At 44.3% G+C, this 18,995-nt stretch overlaps 1 protein-coding gene across 2 annotated transcripts in view; it reads left to right on the top strand.

Moving 5' to 3' along the window:
• smarca2 (SWI/SNF related, matrix associated, actin dependent regulator of chromatin, subfamily a, member 2) overlaps positions 1–18,995 on the top strand; it is a gene marked incomplete at its 3' end in the record, with an annotated part of 74,850 nt that overhangs the window by 20,716 nt on the left and 35,139 nt on the right. The window contains 9 exon segments of one of the 2 annotated variants that reach the window (XM_042345447.1): positions 2,673–2,756; positions 3,509–3,755; positions 9,840–9,966; positions 11,079–11,252; positions 12,529–12,702; positions 12,961–13,131; positions 14,372–14,425; positions 15,393–15,523; positions 17,149–17,206. In XM_042345447.1, the coding sequence (XP_042201381.1) occupies positions 2,673–2,756; positions 3,509–3,755; positions 9,840–9,966; positions 11,079–11,252; positions 12,529–12,702; positions 12,961–13,131; positions 14,372–14,425; positions 15,393–15,523; positions 17,149–17,206 (1,220 nt within the window). 2 annotated transcript variants of the gene reach the window in all.

Here is an 18,995-nt window from a genome sequence, read left to right as displayed (position 1 = left end):
CTTACTGCAACTTGTTTAACTAGACCCCCTACCATGGGTAGGGTTTTACAGGAGCCAAATAAGAATAAACTCACAAGCGATAGGACCTTCAGTTGGAAGTATGTTGTTTTAGTATCACCTGTCTGTGCACATGTCCTAGATTTCACATAATGCATTTAATCAGCTGTCGTTCAAGCCTGTTTCTTTATTAACTGTTTATGGACAACTACCTTGAGCATGGTGGAAGGACCAATATAGGGCACCTTGATGTTTTAGAGGTGCAAGTCCAATGCCATATACCAAGGTTACGTAACACCAACTGTTTGAATCAGGTGCTTTTGAGCAAAGTTTTGGCAAAGAGATGTGCCTGACAGGTCATTGTAGGCTGGAGCCCTCCTTTGCTGTAGCCATTCTCCTTTGTTTTTAACCACAAATGCACCTCACTGATTAGTCCAGGACTTTGTAATTGGGCCAAAGAAACCCTTCTGTTCCATGCCCAGCAGCTCAAAGCCATGAAGGAGAACCTGTTTGGAAATGTATCTTATACCCCGTAAACCTTAGCCTGCATTGGACTCGGTGATCGTTGAAGAGATTATTGATTGGAATGCCCAGAGTGTCCTTTGTTCCTTCTCGGTGTGGTCCAGAACAACTATGTCCAAACAAAAATTAGTGTCCAACACAATCCCCAGATAGTGATACAAATCAGTTGGGATAGATGTTCCTCCTTGTGTTTTCCAATTGATACCTTCTGATCTGATTGGAATTTTCGACTTTCTCAGAATTTGTGAACCTGTGGATTTGTCTGATCTTTGTTGCTCTTAAAACTTTCATTTCAGCAGCTTTTTATTTTATCTTGGTCCAAATTTAAAGTTCATCATAACTTCCTGACTTTTCTATTCTATGCCCCTATTTATAAAGCCTAGTATCCCGTATGCTTTTTTAACAGCTTTATCTTCCTGTCCTGACACCTTCAAAGATTTACTTATATGATCCCCAGGTCTCTGTTCCTTCACTCCCTTTAAGATTATACCATCAGTTTATACTCCTCTCCTCATTCTTCCTCCCAAAATGCATCACTTCGCATTTCTCCACATTAAATTTCATCTGCCACGTGTCTGCCCACTTTACCAGTCTGTCTATGACCATTTGCAGTCTGCTACTATTCTCCTCACTGTTCACTACTTTTCCTAGTTCAGTAGCATCTGCAAACTTGGAAATTGTACTCCCTATACCCAAGTCCAGGTCATTTATATAGATCAAAAATAGCAGTGGTCCGAATACCAACCCCTGGGGGACACCACTGCGCACTTCCCTCCAGTTCACCGCCACTATCTGCTTTCTGTCTCCCAGTCAGGTCTGTATCCATGCTGCCTCTGTATCTTTAGTACCGTGGGCTTCTATTTTGCTTACAAGTCTCTTACGTGGCTCTTTTGAAAATCCGTATAAATTACATCAACTGCACTATGTTCATCCACCCTTTCCGTTACTTCATCAAAAAAAGTTGCAGAACTTACTACTACAACAACTTCCATTTACAGTGTCTCAAGGCACTTAAAGGTAGGTGTCGAAGGCTCAGGCACCAATTTTTTTGTGCGTGTGGAGGGTGGGGGGCGTGGGGAGGACAGGGGGTCGTAAGTGGATTGGGTGTAGCCAAACCCAAGCTGGCTGAGTGGAGGGAACAACCAGTAGGTGTAAAATGGGGGTAGAGGCAAAGATGAATAAGAAGGTGGAAAAGAGCCAAGGATCAAACCGAACCTGAAGAGTACATACTGGCCAAATCATACTAAAGTCTTAAGTATGGTTGGAAGAAAATAAGAATCACTTGTTTCATATGTACTGTTGTTTCTACTGAGTACTTGCCAATCTAGGAAACTGTTTGCATTTAATACATAAACAAAACCTTGGGTAAACTCATTACTGAGCAGAGATTGATAAATAGATGCATTGTACATCTATTTCATATTCCCTGACAGAAGAAAGCCAATTAAAAGAAATGGAAAGCTTGTGCTATGACCCAACATGTGAGGGTTTCTCTTCACACTATCTGCAGTCCACCTATCCAGAGCAATTTGCATCATGATCTCATCATTCAATTTAAGCATTTTGTTCATACTGCAGTGCTCTTGAATTACCCTGAACCTGGAATTCAAGTTGTGCAGACTGTTTCTGCACTAATTTGCTATACTCCTATTAGGATGAATGAAGAAGAAACCTATTGTATCTTTCACAGATGCAGTCTCTGTTCTTTCAAACAGCTCTGACTTCCACCTCCTCATGCAAACCTCCCACTCAGCCTACTTCTTTTGAGCTGCATGAGATTATGCTTTTTCTTGAGTTACTAAGATTAATCTGTATTAGTTGAACCCATTGAGTTTGGGTCTTTGCTGTTACTACTTGTTAAAGGTTTAAGACAAGATCTTGTATTCAGTAAAGTGGGAAAGATCACCTGGTGAGGAAGGACAGTACCTCTAAGTTGTGGTGCCCTGTAGATGTTGCCAAATCGTATTCATCAAAGAGAAAAGTGCAATATTTAGTTTTATGTAATCTACAACGCTGGTAAAAGCACGTAAGGTAATGGGCAAAAGAAAATATAATAATGCTGGGCTAGAAACTGAATAAGTACTGGAGAAACGTGATTTAATAAAGTTGTTTTGGCTCCTGATTAAGATGGTTCAATCTTCTATAAATTCTAGGTATGGGCATGCACTCAATGGCTGGGCAGTCTGCAGGACCTTCACAAGGAATGCCAGGACATGTTCCTAAGCCCTGGACAGAAGGTAATAAATCTTCAAGACAAAGTAATATTTTTGCAAGATATACTTGCTGTGATTTCTGTGCAACACTGAAAAAAGCTGATGGTTAATCTCACAGAATTTCTGGAATTGTTGGGTTTAACCACCGACTAGATGAAGTGTTGAAATGTTCTTTTGTGATGGTAATGTTGAAGATAATCAAAGTAAATCAGCTCGTTTGTTACCAGTGATCTTCCTAATCACTGGTATGCTATATTTAAATTAGATGGTAAGATAACTTTAGTCACATTATAATTATTTGACGTTTTTGTTTCTAAATGTCTTTACACTGCTCTCCTCCATGACGAGCACAAATCTGGGACATCCGTCAGTCTCTGAAAGTAATTCCAGCTAATTTCATTGCATGTTATAAAATGCAACGAGGGGGAAAATATATATATGGATCAAGTTAGTGCTTCACAAAAGTGCTGGTCTTGATAGGAATATGGTCATAAACCTGTCCAGCCATCGTTGGTGGAGACAAGAAGTCTGTAAAATACGCATTTGAATGTTCAAAGGCTCTCTTTATTCATCCTTGCAATTCCATACACTCCTTTCTCTCTCTTTCTGACAGTGAACCAGTTGACCCTGGATTTTAAATGTCTGCATTATTGATGCTTAACTGAACTAATTGATTTAACAACCATAACCTCGTCCCAATTGATATGGATTCCCCGTGATTACTCTGCTGTATTTTCAACTGTGACAATCCTTTCTGACTTTTGTTGTAAATTCAGGGCAAGCTAATGAGATGGGTGTTCCTAATACTCCTCAAAAGATGCCACCTCAGGCTATGTGTGGAAGACCTTCTCCTGCACCAGCTGTGCAATCAGCTGTGTCTGGCCCTGGAGCTTCACTTCCACAACAGCCAGTTGTCCAGCCTTCACCTGCTATACAACTTCAACAGAAGCAAAATCGTATAACGCCAATCCAGAAACCACAGGGCTTGGATCCTGTTGAAATTCTTCAGGAACGTGAATACAGGTGAGTTGAATTGTTACCTTCCTCTGGATCGCTGAGGTGCTCCATACTATATTCTGCATGTTAACGAATCATAAACATTTCAGCACAGGGGTCATTTAGTTCATTGTGCCTCCACTGGACTTATCCATTCTAATCTTATGTGGATCTGGTAGCAAAAATCGTTATCAGGATTGTCTTATCTAAAGATAAGGCCTATAAATACAACAACAACAGCTTAGATTTATATAGCATCCTCCATGCCAAACGGCATCTCAGAGCGCTATAGAGTAATGGATCCTGGGACCAAGCCAGGGGGAGGGGGAGGAAGGTGACCAAAGGCACGGTCGAAAAGAAAGGTCTTCAGCAGAGACCTGAAAATGGAAAGGGAGGGAGCGAGGCGAAGGGAGTGAGGAAGGCAGTTCCAGAGCCTCGGGGCATAGTGGCTCAAGGCACGGCCGCCGAGGGTGGAGCGGAGGACTCGGGGGACGAGGAGGAGGCCAGACCAGGAGGAACGAAGACAACGGGTGCTGTTTTGAGGAGAGGAGGTCAGAGAGGTAGGGGGGTGCAGAGGAGTGCAGGGACTTGAATACAAGGGTGAGGATCTTGAAATCGATCCTCTCTGGGATAGGCAGCCAGTGCAGTTTGGCAAGGACTGGGGTGATTGGGGAGCGGAGTTTCGGGCGGGTGAGAATGCAGGCGGCAGAGTTTTGAATGATTTGGATTTTATGGATGGTAGTGGATGGAAGACCGGTGAGGAGGGCATTGGAGTAGTCCAGCCGAGAGGTGACAAAGACATGGACCAGGGTTTCAGAGGCTTTTGGGGAGAGGCATTGGCGGAGACGGGCGATGTGTCGGAGGTGGTAGAAGGCAGTGCTGGTGAGGGTCCAGATGTGGGGGAGGAAGGATAATTGGGGATTGAACCTGACGCCAAGGTTGCGTACAGGTTCGGAGAGTTTTAGGGGGAGGTTGGATAGGTGGAGGAGGTGAAAGCCGTGAGATTTTAGACGTTGACGAGAGCCAAAGAGTATGGCTTCCGTCTTGTCAACGTTCAGCTGAAGGAAGTTTGCGCTCATCCAACCCCTGAGATCTGACGGGCAGGCTGACAGAACATCAGGGGACTGGGGGTCGCAAAGAGAGGTGGAAAAATAGAGTTGGGTGTCATCTGCATACATGTGGAAATGTACCCCATGTCTGCGGATGATATCCCCAAGAGGGAGCATGTAGATCAGAAAGAGTAGGGGGCCAAGGATGGATCCTTGGGGTACCCCGCAGGTGACCGGGTGAGAGCAGGAGGCGAAGCCATTTGTGCAGATGTACTGCTGGCGATTTGTGAGGTAGGACTTGAACCAGGCGAGTGCGGTCCCACTGACGTGTATGACAGAGGAAAGGCAGTGGAGGAGGATGGCGTGATCGACTGTCGAACGGAGCGGAGAGGTCCAGGTGGACAAGGAGGCAGAGGGAGCCCTGGTCACAGATGGAGAGGATGTCGTTTGTGACTTTCACAAGCGCAGTCTCTGTACTGGGGGCAGTGCGGAAACCGGACTGGAGGGCTTCGAAGAGGGAGTGGGAGGAGAGGTCTGTGCGAAGTTGGTTTGACAACGACGTGTTCTAGAACTTTTGAGAGGAAGGGCAGGTTAGAAATAGGGCAGTAGTGGCCGGGGTTTGAGGGATCTAGGGAGGGTTTTTTCAGGAGGGGAGTGATGACAGCAGTTTTCAGGGAGGCAGGGACTGAACCGGAGGAGAGGGATTGGTTGATGATGTCAGCAGTAGTGGGCAGAGGAGGGGGAGCTGGGTGACCAGTGAGTTGGTGGGGAGACGATTGAGGCAGCAGGTGGTGGGTTTCGTGGAGGTGATGGTGGGTGAGAGGGAGGAGGGAGAGATGGGGAGGAAAGAATGTAGAATGGGGGTGGTGGTAGGAGCAGATGATGAGGAAGGTGAGGTGGACAATGAGGGCGTGGTGGTGGGTGACAGGTGTAGGTGGATGAGGCTGCCTGGCGAATGTTAAGTATTTTAGAAGAAAAGAAGTCCATGACCTCCTCGCACTTGGCATTTGATACGAAGATTGAGGAGACCTGAGGGGGGGCAGGGAGGAAGTAGTGGGTGGTGGAAAAAAGGATTTTTGGGTTGTGTTTAGCCTCCAAGATGATGTTGGAGTAGAAGGTCGTTTTAGCATTAGTCAAAGAACGGCAGTAGCTGTGGAGATGCTCGAGCCACAGTTGGTGGTGAACTGTCAGGCCAGTTTTCCACCATCTGCGCTCGAGCAGCTGGGTTTGGGTTTTTTGGCGGCGGAGATTGTTGTTGTACCAGGGGGATCGGGTGGGTTTGGAGGTGGTCCTGGATTTCAGGGGCATGAGGGCGTTGAAGGTGGAGGAGAGGCGATCATGGAGCAGCTTCAGGATCTCCGCAGGTGGAGGGCCAGAAGGATAGGATGTTTGATGACGAGAGGGCCTTTGTGAGGGTCTCGGGGTAGCCTTTTCCAAGGGCGGTAGAGGATAGTTGAGGGCTTGGTGGAGGAGAGAGGGATGTGAGAAGAGAAGGAGATAGAAAAGTGGTCTGAGATGGCCTTGTCCACTATGCTGAGGTTGGAAATGTCAAGGCTATGGGTGATGACGATGCCAAGTGCATGACCATGGTTGTGGGTGGGTGAATTTATATGGAGGGTATGGTTTAGGGAGGAGAGGAGGGCAGTGAAATCGGCAGAATTAGTGCAAGGGGAGTTTAGGTGGAGATTGAAATCGCCCATTATGAGTAAGCGCTCGGAGCAAAGGGACAGGAAAGAGAGGAGATGTCTGTGTGGAAGGAGCCGGGGGGCTTGGGGGGGGCGGTAGACCAGGAGGATTTTCAAAGGGAGAGAGGGGTGGAAGAGGGTGAAGTGATCGAAGGAGGGGAAGCAGCCCGAGGAGCAGGGGGTGAGACCAAGGGAGGCTTTGGAATGAGGGCCACCCTGCCACCATGTTGGTTTGGATGGGGGGTGTGGTGGAAGGTGAAGCTGGAGGGGAGGCTTCCACTAGGGGTATGGGCTCATTGGGGGAGAGCCAGGTTTTGGTGAGCCCAAGAATGTCAAGGTGCTCGTCCAGGATGAGGTTGTGGATGGTGAGGGCTTTATTTGAGAGGGAACGGATATTTTGGAGGGAAATGCGGATGGGTTTAGTGGAGGGAGGAGAGAGTGGTGCGGAGAGGATTTTGGGTTGTGCAGGAGAGATGGTTGTGGAAAGTGGTGTGAGTGGAGAGTTGGGGAGGGAAGTGGTGATGGGGTCGAGGAGAGAGAGAAGGCGGGTAGGGCGGTGGGAGAGAAGGACAGAGGGGGGTGAGAGGAGAGACATAGAGGGGCGTGGGAGGAGAGACATTTAAGGGGAGGCCCGGGTCGGGGCGGCAGCCAAAATGCGCATGCAGAGACCGGGAGCAAGCGACCAGCAGGACGGCATCAGCCCTCAGGCTTAGCCTCCCAGGTCATGGCCGAGGGGCAGTGGCTGCCAGGCTGTTGTTGTTGTTGTTGCTGGGTTTTTATATAAAAAAAACATTGACTGTGATGTCACGCTGACGTAACTTTGTGAAAGGCCCCCCCGCCCCCCCTCACTTACCTCAGCTCCTACCTCCGCTCTCGACTGAGCGGCTCCTCACCTGACTGTGCTTTATATACACGGCTAGGCCTCGGCTCCGCCTGCGCTCTCCCTCTCCTACCTCCACTCCCGACTGTCACTGCCACAGTCACTGCACGTGGAGTCCTGTAGCTCAGTGGTTAGAGCACTCGCTTTGCAAGTGAGAGACCTGAGTTCAATTCCAGGCAGAGGGCGAAACCTTGGGCAAGTTTCCTTACTCCACACAGAGCCTAATAATAATCCCTCCAAAACCCAAAACAATAATAAATTGGTCATTTTCAATCTACAGCTGTTTGTGGGACATTGCTGTGCGCAATTGGCTGCCGCGTTCGCCCACAAATATACAGTCAATTCACTTTACAGTGTGTTCTGTGAAGCGCTTTGGGATGTCCTCCCGACGTGAAAAGCGCTATATCAAATGCAAGGATTATTATTATTATTATTATTATTTGCAGTATATCCTGTGAATCACTTTGAGGCATCCTCCTGATATATGCCCGTACCACCATTACACCAGTTCTTCCCAGGCTCCACTGGCTCCCAATTACTGAACAAATCGATTTCAAGATCCTCTCACTTGTTTTCAAATGCCTACCTATCCGATTTGCTTGCCTGCGCCCCCCCACCCCACCCGTTGCCTCCACTCGGCTGGCTATGGCCTCCTGTTCGTCCCTTATCCCCTCCACTCCACCATTGGTGGCCATCTCTTCAGCCTCTACGCCCTGGAACTCAAACTCTCTCCCTTTATTCCTCCGCCTTCCCCCCTCCATCCCAACTTTCAAATCAACAACAAAATTACATTTGTATAGCGCCTTTCACATCGGGAAGACATCCGAAGGCGCTGAATAGTCAGTGTTTCGGACCCGAGCTTAAGGTCGGGATTGGGGAAGGTGAAGGGCATGGGGTGGAGGGCAGTGGGGGGGAAACCAGAATGATCGAAAGCACAGTTGAAGTAGAGGCTCTTGAGATGGGTCTTGATGGAGGCAAGGGAGGGGGTGAGGCGGAGGCACTACGGGAAGGAGTTCCAGAGGGTAGGGGCAGAGTGGCAGAAGGCCCATCCGCCAGGGCGGGGTGGGCGAAGCAGGGGATGTGAAGCAGGCTAGAGCCCGCTGAGCGGAAGGATCGGGCAGAATGGTACGGGTTAGGAGGTCGCAGAAGTAGGGGGAGCAAAGCAATGGAGGGCTTTGAAGGTGAGGACCAGAATCTTGAGGGAGGAGTTGGGGAGGCCAACAAGCAGGGAGTTTGCATAATCAAGCCTTGGTGTTATGAGTGCATGTATGAGGGTTTCGGTGGCCTGCGGTGTGAGACAGTGGCGGAGTCGGGCGACGTTGCGGAGGTGGAGGAAGGTAGAGCCAGTCATGGCGCAGATGTGAGGTAGAAAGAATAGTTGAGGTTCAAACAAGACGCCAAGTTTCCAGACTGGCTTTGTAAGATGGAGTGTGCATCCACGGATGGTGTTACTGTCAGCGCCTGAGGTGGGAGGTGCTGATGGGTGCCAATCAGGAGAGCCTCTGTCTTGTTGATGAAGCCCTGGTTGGAGATGGGCAGAATGTCATTTGTCACTTTGACCAGGGCTGTTTTTGTGCTGTGGGCGGCACGGAAACCCAATTTGGCGTGGTTCACGAAGGGAGTGTCGGGAGAGAAAGGAACAAAGCTGGGAAGCAACAACTCATTCCAGGACCTAGGAAAGGAAAGAAAGGTTGGAGATGGGGCAGTAGTTTGAGAGCAGGAATGGGTCCAGGGAGAGTTTTTTAAGGATGGGAGTGATGACGGCTGTTTTTAAAGGAGTCCCTCATAAAGACCCCGCCCCTGTCAAGCGCTCCAGGACGCTATCCCGCATGAAGGCTGCTTTATCAAAGCAAGTTGTTGTTTATCACTATGAGAATTCAGATTTTGGCAATTTTGAAAATGAACTATTAAGATGTATTGTCCCCAAGAATCAAGTGCTTCCTGCTTTGACTGTAATGCTTTCTTGGAAAATAAATGATAAAACTGAAGCCTCAAACCTTTGTAACAGAGCATCACACTTTACTTTTTTTAAATTAAGCCAAATGCTAGTGGTTCCCTTTGGAGGAAGGACCCCCCCTCCTCGTGCACCCCTGATCAGTGTGAATTAACTGTGTTGATGTATTGAAATGTTCAGAATGCTGAAACATATTTGGGTTTGTATCTAGTTTTTCCAATGTTACTCCCAATTTGCGTGGTGTTTAATGCTTGCAAGTCTATCACCCTACCCCCACCATCCCATCATTCTTCACTGTGTAGGAAATAATGTTAACTGCGATGGACTTCAAAACCAACCAATCCTAAATAAGGTCATTTTAAAAATAGATGAAAGAATGACTGATGAAATTGTCTCTGCATTTGAGGTCGCTTTCATGATTTAAAGATTTTTTTTATTCTAAAAAACCTTTTGTGTTGCGATCTGTGCCACTTAAAACTTGTGACACAATTAATTCTTGCAGTTTCATTGTTGAATTTTAATCAAAACTTTTTCTCCACAAAGGCTTCAGGCTCGAATTGCTCATCGAATTCAAGAACTTGAAAACCTACCTGGATCTTTGCCACCGGATTTGCGCAATAAAGCTACTGTTGAATTGAAGGCTCTTCGTCTACTGAACTTCCAGCGGCAGGTATGGATTCGTAAAAATGATAGATTGGGAAATGGGACTATCTTGATTTTATGGTTTTTTTTATTTGTTTATTGGCTTATAGTAGTTAACAGTTAACAGTCCAATCACACCACTGCACTACATGATTTTAGTGTAGCAACCCAGGCATGTCAGTAACGTCCACAACACGATAGTATACAGACCAGGAACACCACTAACCCCATTACACCACTATGACTTTGACTGACGTGGCACAGGTTATCCAGACAGCTTGTTTTCCTACTTTCTGGACATTGAATTTGATGGCAGCAAACAACTTGACCTTCAGCCCACTTAAGACTTTTAAACCCATAAGGTTCATCCAGATTGGGTCATGTTGACCTTGTTTCTTCTGCCCACCCCACCGGGTTTATAGTTTGGACTTTGTCCACTGCATTCAGTTCATAAATCAGGGGGAATGTCTTAAATGAGGTTTCCTACCTGATGCGCACAGTTCTTAATTTACAGTTTCAATTCGCAGGAGATTTGCATCAGGCAGTCTTGCTAGCTTGATGCAAACCACTTGCTTTGCAACTCCAAACAGAAGCAAGGTGAAGGAGATGGGCTGCAGTTTTGGACTGAAATCTTGACTGCAATAAATTGCTACTGCTCTTCTTGAATATTCACAGCACAGGCATAACATGGGTAAATACATTTCTTGAGTTAAATGTTGAACCAACTGCACATTCTCTGTAGAGACTTTTTTTTGAATGTCCCTGTGACTTTGACAGTAAATTGGCTTCTATAGTTTGGTCTGCCCTGCCTGATACACAAGTGATCTGTTGATGCAGTGGACATGATTCTGCCACAAATAGACGAGATACAAACCCTTTTTTTTATCAACAAACAAACGCATCTAGTGTATATTTTCCAAAGTTTGACATTTCTTCCTGTAGTGCTAATACATTTTCGCTACATTTGTAGTCAAACTCTTCAAATGTATAAACCACAATGTTATGGTATCCAGAGGCTATTGATAATAAGCTAGCAATGTGGAAGGTACAAATAATGTGGTTAGATTTTAATTGATTCTGTAACGCTGCATTACAAATGATTTGTGTTTGAATAATAGATCTTGTTTTTCAAAATAACAGTTGAGGCAAGAGGTGGTAGCCTGCATGCGCCGTGACACGACTCTGGAAACGGCACTTAATGTAAAGGCATACAAACGCAGCAAGCGCCAGTCACTGCGGGAGGCTCGTATCACAGAAAAGCTGGAGAAGCAGCAAAAGATCGAACAAGAGCGTAAGCGCAGGCAGAAACATCAGGTATGTTTGACCTTCCTTTCAGGTTAGGACTGAGTTGTAGTTTTGGCTCCCACAGTTAAATGAATTCATGCAGTTGAATCTACTGAAGATGTGGCCATCAAATGGGCTGTAAACTATTTTTCTTTTTTTCGGAATGTTTTTCAATCTTCATCTTATAAATGTTTTCATTAAAATCTGAAAAAATTAAAATCCTTGCAAAACTGTTTTTAATTTAGCTTTTTAATATATATATTTTAAAAAACCTGGAGTAGTGATTTTGTGACTTTGGTAAAGGAGTAAAAAGTGATGGTGATGATGGATCCCAAAGGTTTGGATAATGTTACTATTGCACCTGGTCTTTATCTGTGGGGAAAAAAAAGCAATGGGAAATGCATACTATATATAACATGGTAGTTTATTCTTGAGTGCAATAGTCAAATATCAGAAGTGGAGTTTGATCCACTGACTGCAAAGTTTCATAATGAGAGCACGTAAATCACTTTAGTCCAGATTTGGGTCTAAATTTCAATGTATTGCAGGCTGACCCTTTTAGACCTCCACTCAGATGCCAAATTCAGTTTTGGCTTGCTTGCAGTCAATGTAAAGTGGAGTTGCGGAGGGTCAAACGCAGAAAGCGCCAGTCACTGTGACTCATCCTTTTACAATTTCACAGTTTGGGTACATTTATCTAATTGGGGTATCCACGGCAACTATTGTGGAATTTGTCAAGCAAAATAAGGTGCTAAAGACATGGAGCTTTTAGACTTGCACACTTGAGTTAACAGGCCTGGCATAATATTATGTTTTTACATTTTCTATTGGTGGAAGGAAGAATGACTGAATGCAGTATTGTAGACAAACCATGTACTATTGTTGTATTGATGTATTGGAAACAGTAGTGTCATTTTGAATTTTGTGGTACCTTTGCATGCTTGGGTACTTACCGGCTTGTAGAAACTGAAATTACTGGAAACAATTCAAAATTTAAATTGTTTTCATCTTCTTTGTTCATGAAGAAACGTTATTTCATCTTTCTAATAATGGCTCAGTCATTGTGTATTCCTTAAATACACAAAATAACTTTTGGCAAATCTGTTCGCATTAAAATGTTCTCAGTTTTATTCTGATGTTTATTTGATTTGTTTTTCCATTAAGGGAGCATTTTTTTCTTCAGTAATCGTAACAATTTTAAACAGCTTTTATTCTAATTCTTAACAAATTATGCTCTAATAATTCAGCATTGCTTGTAGTGTACATTGGTCTGGCAAATCAACTGCAAGTACTATCTGTATTTTAGGAATATCTCAACAGCATTCTGCAACATGCAAAGGACTTCAAAGAGTATCACCGTTCAGTTACTGGAAAAATACAAAAGCTCTCCAGAGCCATTGGCACTTGGCATGCCAACACTGAACGTGAGCAGAAGAAAGAAACTGAGAGGATTGAGAAAGAAAGAATGAGGAGGCTGATGGTAAGGAAAAATATTTGTCACTTGAGAAGCTCTTTTGAGGTCCACTTTTGACTAGTCTCTAATGGCCATGAGAGAAAGCTCTGATTGTCCGTACCCCATAACAAGAAATCATTACAAATCCGAACTTCAATTCGTGGAGTTTCTTTGCAGTCTCTCGAAAATGGAGATGAGTTTTTGTTTCAATTTTGCTGTAAGACTAAAGCTAGAGACCCGTTCAATACTAATCGAACCTGTCTTAAAAAAAAATTATGTTAACAGGCAGAAGATGAAGAAGGCTACCGCAAGCTGATTGATCAGAAAAAGGATAAGCGTCTGGCATACCTACTTCAACAAACTGACGAGTATGTTGCAAGCCTCACGAAACTGGTCTACGAGCACAAGGCTGCCCAGGCAGCTAAAGAGAAGAAAAAGAAGAAGAAGAAAAAGAGGGTTTGTATCTCCCATTTAAAACATGTCATGCATGTACAATTCAGGGGTATTTTAACTTTATCCCTGATCTCTTGTAGTCGGCTCCTCTAAATTGTAGTTTGGTAGCAATTTGGGTAGTTTCTAGTCCAAAGCTTGTTTCTCTTCCAATAGAAATTGCTAAAACGTAGACTCTTGAACAGTATATTTCCTAGAGAGTTTTATTAAATCTAATGCACGTTTCATTTGTGCCCATTATTTTGTTGCATTTTCACTCTTTGCTCTACCTTCTTAATTTTTCTTGTTTTTTTNATTCCTCTTGGCTCAAAGATTCCTCTTGGCGCACAGTGTCTCTGCCAAATGGCCTGAGCAGGAATAGGTGGCAGCCTATATCACTATAATGTCATTGTGCTTAAACCCTCACTCAGCAAACACTTGCAGGCAATTTCTGTAGCTCTGTGGAAGTCCTGTAGCTCAGTGGTTAAAGAACTTGCCTCGCAAGTGAGAGACCTGGGTTCAATTTCCGGCAGGGCGAAATCTTGGGCAAGTTTCCTTACTCCACACACCTGATAATAATCCCTCAAGAAAAAAGAACAATAATAAATTGGTCACTTCAATCCACGACTGTTTGTGGGACACTGCTGTGCGCAAATAGCTGCCACGTTTCGCCCACAAATATACAGACAATACACTTCATAGTATATTCTGTGAAGCGCTTTGAGACGCCTAGAAGACGTGAAAAGCGCTATATCAAATGCAAGGTTTATTATAATTTCGGCAGGTGTTGCTTAGAGAGTGATCAAGAGAATGTGAAATTCCTTTGTTGTAGGTTTTTTTCACTTGTTTCTCTCCCAGAAGGTCCTCCCCAAGTTCTAATTCAGTAGTCCCATTTGCTGCACCAGCTGAAATGGGGAACTTAGTGAGGCTAGTGACTGAGACTCAGAATCTCCGCATTCTATATGACTCAATAGTGCTGTCCACTGTTATGCGTTTTACGCACTCAGCTGAATGAAGAGATTATTTTCGATTTTTTTTTAAGTAAACCTTTTTCTTGCGAAATCAACCAACCTTGTACTTTTTTTTGCCATCAGGGAAAGAATGACAAACACTTTACCCTTCTGCAATACTTCACTTGCTTCTGTAATTGCCTTCTTGGTGTATTTTTAATCAACCTTGTGGCAAAGAATGAGATTCAATAAGTGTGTGTGTGTTTGTTGTTTGTATAGATACTTATAATATCTTTGTATTCTTCTGAAACCAGCAGAAAACTGAGGAACCTGGAGAAGGAATGAGCTCCAGCCTTGGTCCTGATGGAGAGGTGAGCTGTTTCCAAAAATTGCTTTGTAGATAATTTACTTCATATGCATATTCTGTAATACTTCATAGTTTAAAAAAAACAGTCCCTGTAGAACAACCATGAAAAAGGTCAAAAGCAGTTGAGTCAAGAGTAGTTTAATTCATTGCAGTAACAGGAGTGTGAGTTATCAAGTGAATTTGATTTGATTTCATCGGACACTGAGCAGGACAGAGGGAAGGGGTAAGTGACCAAAGACACAGTTAAAGAGGTATATTTTAAGGTGAGATTTGAAGACAGATGGAGTGAGACAAGGGATTTCAGAGCTTAGAGGTATAGTAGCTGAAAGGTCGGCCTCTGGAGCCGGCAGAAGATGCACAGCAAACCTGAATTAGCTGACTGGAGGAGGAGTGAGGAAGATCACCAAAATTAGCAATTATTATTGCATTATAGCTGATTTATAAGTAGGGTTGAGGACCTTGAAATCAATCGGTTTGGAGACAGCGGACCCTGCTGAGGACTCGGTGATGGACTTGCGGAGTTTGGTGCAGGTGAGAAAGAAGGCGGTAGGGTTTTGGATAAGCTAGAGTTTATGAGTGGTGGAGCAAGGGAGACCGGCAAGCATTTGATAAGTCGAGTTGAGAAGTAACAAAGGCGTGAATATGATATGCACACTTTTACATATTTATATGTATTTATAATTTATATAAATATATGAAGTTTCCTTCTTTGGGGTAATGAAGCCAGTTGCTGTGCGGCGAGCCTAGGTGAGATCGGGGATCAAACCTGTAGTTTCTTTGGTTCAGATGCTCGTTGGATAGATTGAGCCATGATAGGCATGCTTGGGCATATTTTTAAACTGAATTAAGTAGTAATTTGCCTAAAGGCTATTCTAATAATATTGATTTGTTTTAGGATACTTTTTTTTTGATATTCTGGTGTGACTCATCTGTGAATTCTGCTTTGTAACTCTAATGCTTTATCTTTTAAGCTTTTGGATGAAAGTAGTCAGATGAGTGATTTGCCAGTCAAGGTTATTCACGCTGAAACTGGTAAAGTTCTCCAGGGTCCAGAGGCTCCGAAAGCTGCCCAATTGGATACCTGGCTTGAAATGAATCCAGGGTAAGTCAGTTATTTGCTATGTATCTGGTGAAATAGTAATAAGAAGAACAAACCCTATCCCGCAGAGCTCTGAAAGAATGTTTGAGAGCTTTGCAATCTGGTCTGGGTTAGGACTGATGACACAATGTAAAGCAATACCTTGTAATGCAGTATTGTTTGCATAATCGTGGTGGGGAGGAGAAACGAGAAAGCCCAGATCATGACCACTCTATCCTCCTCCATCGCCCCTCCTCTCACCTCAATCTTCATGGTTCTGTTCTTGAGTGGTTCCGATCGTACTTCTCACACTGTTTCCACTTTATCTCTACAAACAGCTTCTTCTCTAGCCCCGCACCATTTTGTGTGGCGTTCTTCAGGCCTCTGTCCTTGGTTCTCTCCTCTTCAACCTGTAAATGCTTTCTCTTGGTAACATCATCTGCAGACTTCCACATGTGTGCGGATGATACCCAACTCTATTTCTTTGCCTGTAACCTGAATTCCAGGATCACTACTGTCCTGACAGAATGTCTGTCAGACATCAAGTCCTGGATGAGAGCTAACTTCCTATGTTGAACATCAACAAGACCAAGGCCCTCACGATTGGCTCCTGTCAGTGCCTCCACACCTCAGGTGCTGACAGCATCACCATCTAGGGATGCACACTCCACCTTACTAAGCCAGTCCGGAACCTTGACATCTTGTTCAACCCTCAACTGTTCTTTCACCCTACATTCATGCCATGATCCGCGCTGCCTTCCCCCACCTCCGAACAATGCCTGGCTCCGCCATTACCTCACCCCTCAGGCCGCCGAAACCCTCATGCACGCATTTATCACAACTAGACTCGGCTATGCCAACTCCCTGCCTGTCAGCCTTCCCAACTCTCCTCCACAAGCTGCAGATCATCCAGAACTCTGCAGCTCGTGTACTCGCCTTCAAGGCCCTCCACGACCTTGCTCCTTCCTACCTCTAACCCCATATCAACCTGTCATCTCCCTCCGCTCAGCAGGCCATGGTCTGCTTCACGTCTCCTGCCCAGCCCGCCCCATCATCGGCAGTCGGGCCTTCAGCCTTTCTGCCACCACCTTTTGGAACTCCATCCCGCAATCCTTTCGTCTCGCTGCCTCCCATGGCTCCTTCAAGTCACATCTCAAAACCCTCCTCTTCGACCGAGCCTCCCGCGCCCTTCCTACCCTCCCTGCTCTCCACCCAAACCGATCCTGAACCCCAGCTCGGGTCCAAATCTCTGACTGTCCAGTGCCTTCGGGTGTCCTCCCGACGTGAAAGGTGCTATACAAATGTAATTTTGTATTGTATTTGTACTGGGCAGCACAAGTTTAGTACTAGTTATTTTGGTACTACAAATTCAGATACTTGAACCCTGAAGACCATATTCAGGATTTGTAGTGGAAATGAAATACAATACAATTTACATTTATATAGCACATTTCACATCAGGAGGATGTGTCTTGAATCACTTACAAAAACTGATCAGTTTGGAATCCCCATAATTATCTCCCATTGGTGCAATCTTGTAACTGATATTGCAGTTTTCATAAGAAATGTCTTGTCTATTTTTTACCATCTGCAATCCATCAATTTTAGAGCTATTCACTTGGTTGGCTTTCTCTATTGTCTACTTTCAGGTACGAAGTAGCCCCTCGATCAGACAGTGAGGCGAGTGGGTCAGAATATGAAGAGGAAGTAAGTGCTCCCTTGTTTAAAATTTTGTTATGTGTACTGTTTCTGAAGCTGCAGTATTAAGTTTAACAAATGTATTGCCTTTTTGCTACTTCCTCCATCACAGCTAATTCCTTACGAGGTATAGTTTCTCTGGAGAAAGATGCATGGAGTGTGCAGTTCTTTCTCCTCCCCACTCCATCTCTCTATACAGTCTCTCCTCCTTCTCCATCCCCCCTTCCACCCCCGTGTAAAGGCTCATCCATCGACTACTACAGCAGATATTTAACTTCTTTAAGCTTTGTTTGGGGGAACTGAGATTATAGTTATTGCATTTAATTGTTCTACATTATAAACCTTGCATTTGATATAATGCTTTATCACATTGCAACATAGCAAAGTGTAGTAATTCTGTTTGTGGACGAATGCAGGTGCCAGTTTTTGCACAAATAGCTATGAAGTGAATGATCATTTTTTTGTTTGTTTGGGAGGGATGGAAATGGAAACAAAATCCCATGGAATCTTTAACATCATGTGTCAGCCTGGCTCAGTGGTAGCACTCTTGCCTCTGAGTTAGAAGGTAGTGGGGACTTGGAATCACAGTCTAAGATGACAGTCCAGTGCGTTGCTGAGGGTGTATTGCCGTCTTTCAGATAAGACATTAAACTGAGGTCCTGTCTAGCTCCTCAGGTGGACGTTAAGGATCCCATGGCACTGTTTGAAAGAGAAGGGAGTTTCTCCTGGTGTCCTGGCCAACCATCCCCCAAATAAAATTGGTCAAACACTCCATGGCGGTTTGTGGGACACTGCTGCCCGCAAATTCTCTGCCGCGTTTTGCCCACAAAATACATAGTCAATCCACTTCACAGTATATCCTGGGAAGCGCTTTGACGTCTCGCCAACGTGATAAGGCTCTGTATCAAATGTAAGGATTATTATTTGATCTAACCGAACAGGCAGATGGGTCTTTGATTTAAGGTATTTCTCTCTCATATCCTTTATATCATATCTCATATCATTCCATTAAGCGCAGAATATAAATAATAAACCGATAAGATCCTAAGAAAATATGATCACATTTGGACTGGCTGAACAGTGGCTTCCTGGAAGTTCATTCATTAGTCATGGATGACAGTCCTCAAGTTGTCACTGACCACCATTTACTGCCAAAGTACATTTAAGCTAATATAATTGCTGCATGTTTTCAGGGCAATGTTTGACACCCAAGTATTGTGTGTGAACGTCATCTTAATTTACTAATATTGCTATGCCAATTTGCTATTGAATAGCCAGGCAGAAAGATGAGAGTGGACCAATTCAGTGGGTATTAAAACTGTATTGCAATGTGAATGACCTGCTTCAGAAAATTACTTTTCCTTTAAATTAAAATATTTTTCTTAACTCCCATTATAATGTGAAAAATGATACACCATTTCATGGCCAAGAATGCTGAAAGAGCCCTGCTTTCAGGCCTCCAGAAATGGAATTCTTTGTGTGTGATCTCCTTATCTTTGCAAAAAACGTTTACCGTTTGGCTCCTTGCAAATTACACAAGAATTGTAGAGCAGAATCAGCATCCGAGCTGACCCTCGTTTGGGACGTACACCCCCTAGACCACCATCAAAATTTCCACTTAAAAAAAANTCGGCTGTAAATCCATTTCAGCTAAAGTAATTTCTGCAAAATTGTTTCAAACCAAATCGCCTGAGGTTCTTTATGCTTCAGTGTTGTTGCTAGGATTTTTGGTGAGGCATCATGATTGATATGTGGCGTTTGAATTACTTGCTTATTTCTTTTCTTGTCTTCCTTGCTT

This window comes from Callorhinchus milii, unplaced genomic scaffold, assembly GCF_018977255.1.
Source record: "Callorhinchus milii isolate IMCB2004 unplaced genomic scaffold, IMCB_Cmil_1.0 Scaffold48, whole genome shotgun sequence".
In the NCBI taxonomy this organism is placed as follows: Eukaryota; Metazoa; Chordata; class Chondrichthyes; order Chimaeriformes; family Callorhinchidae; genus Callorhinchus; species Callorhinchus milii.
Note: the sequence above shows the minus strand (reverse complement) of the source record. Positions and strands in the feature narration are given on the sequence as shown.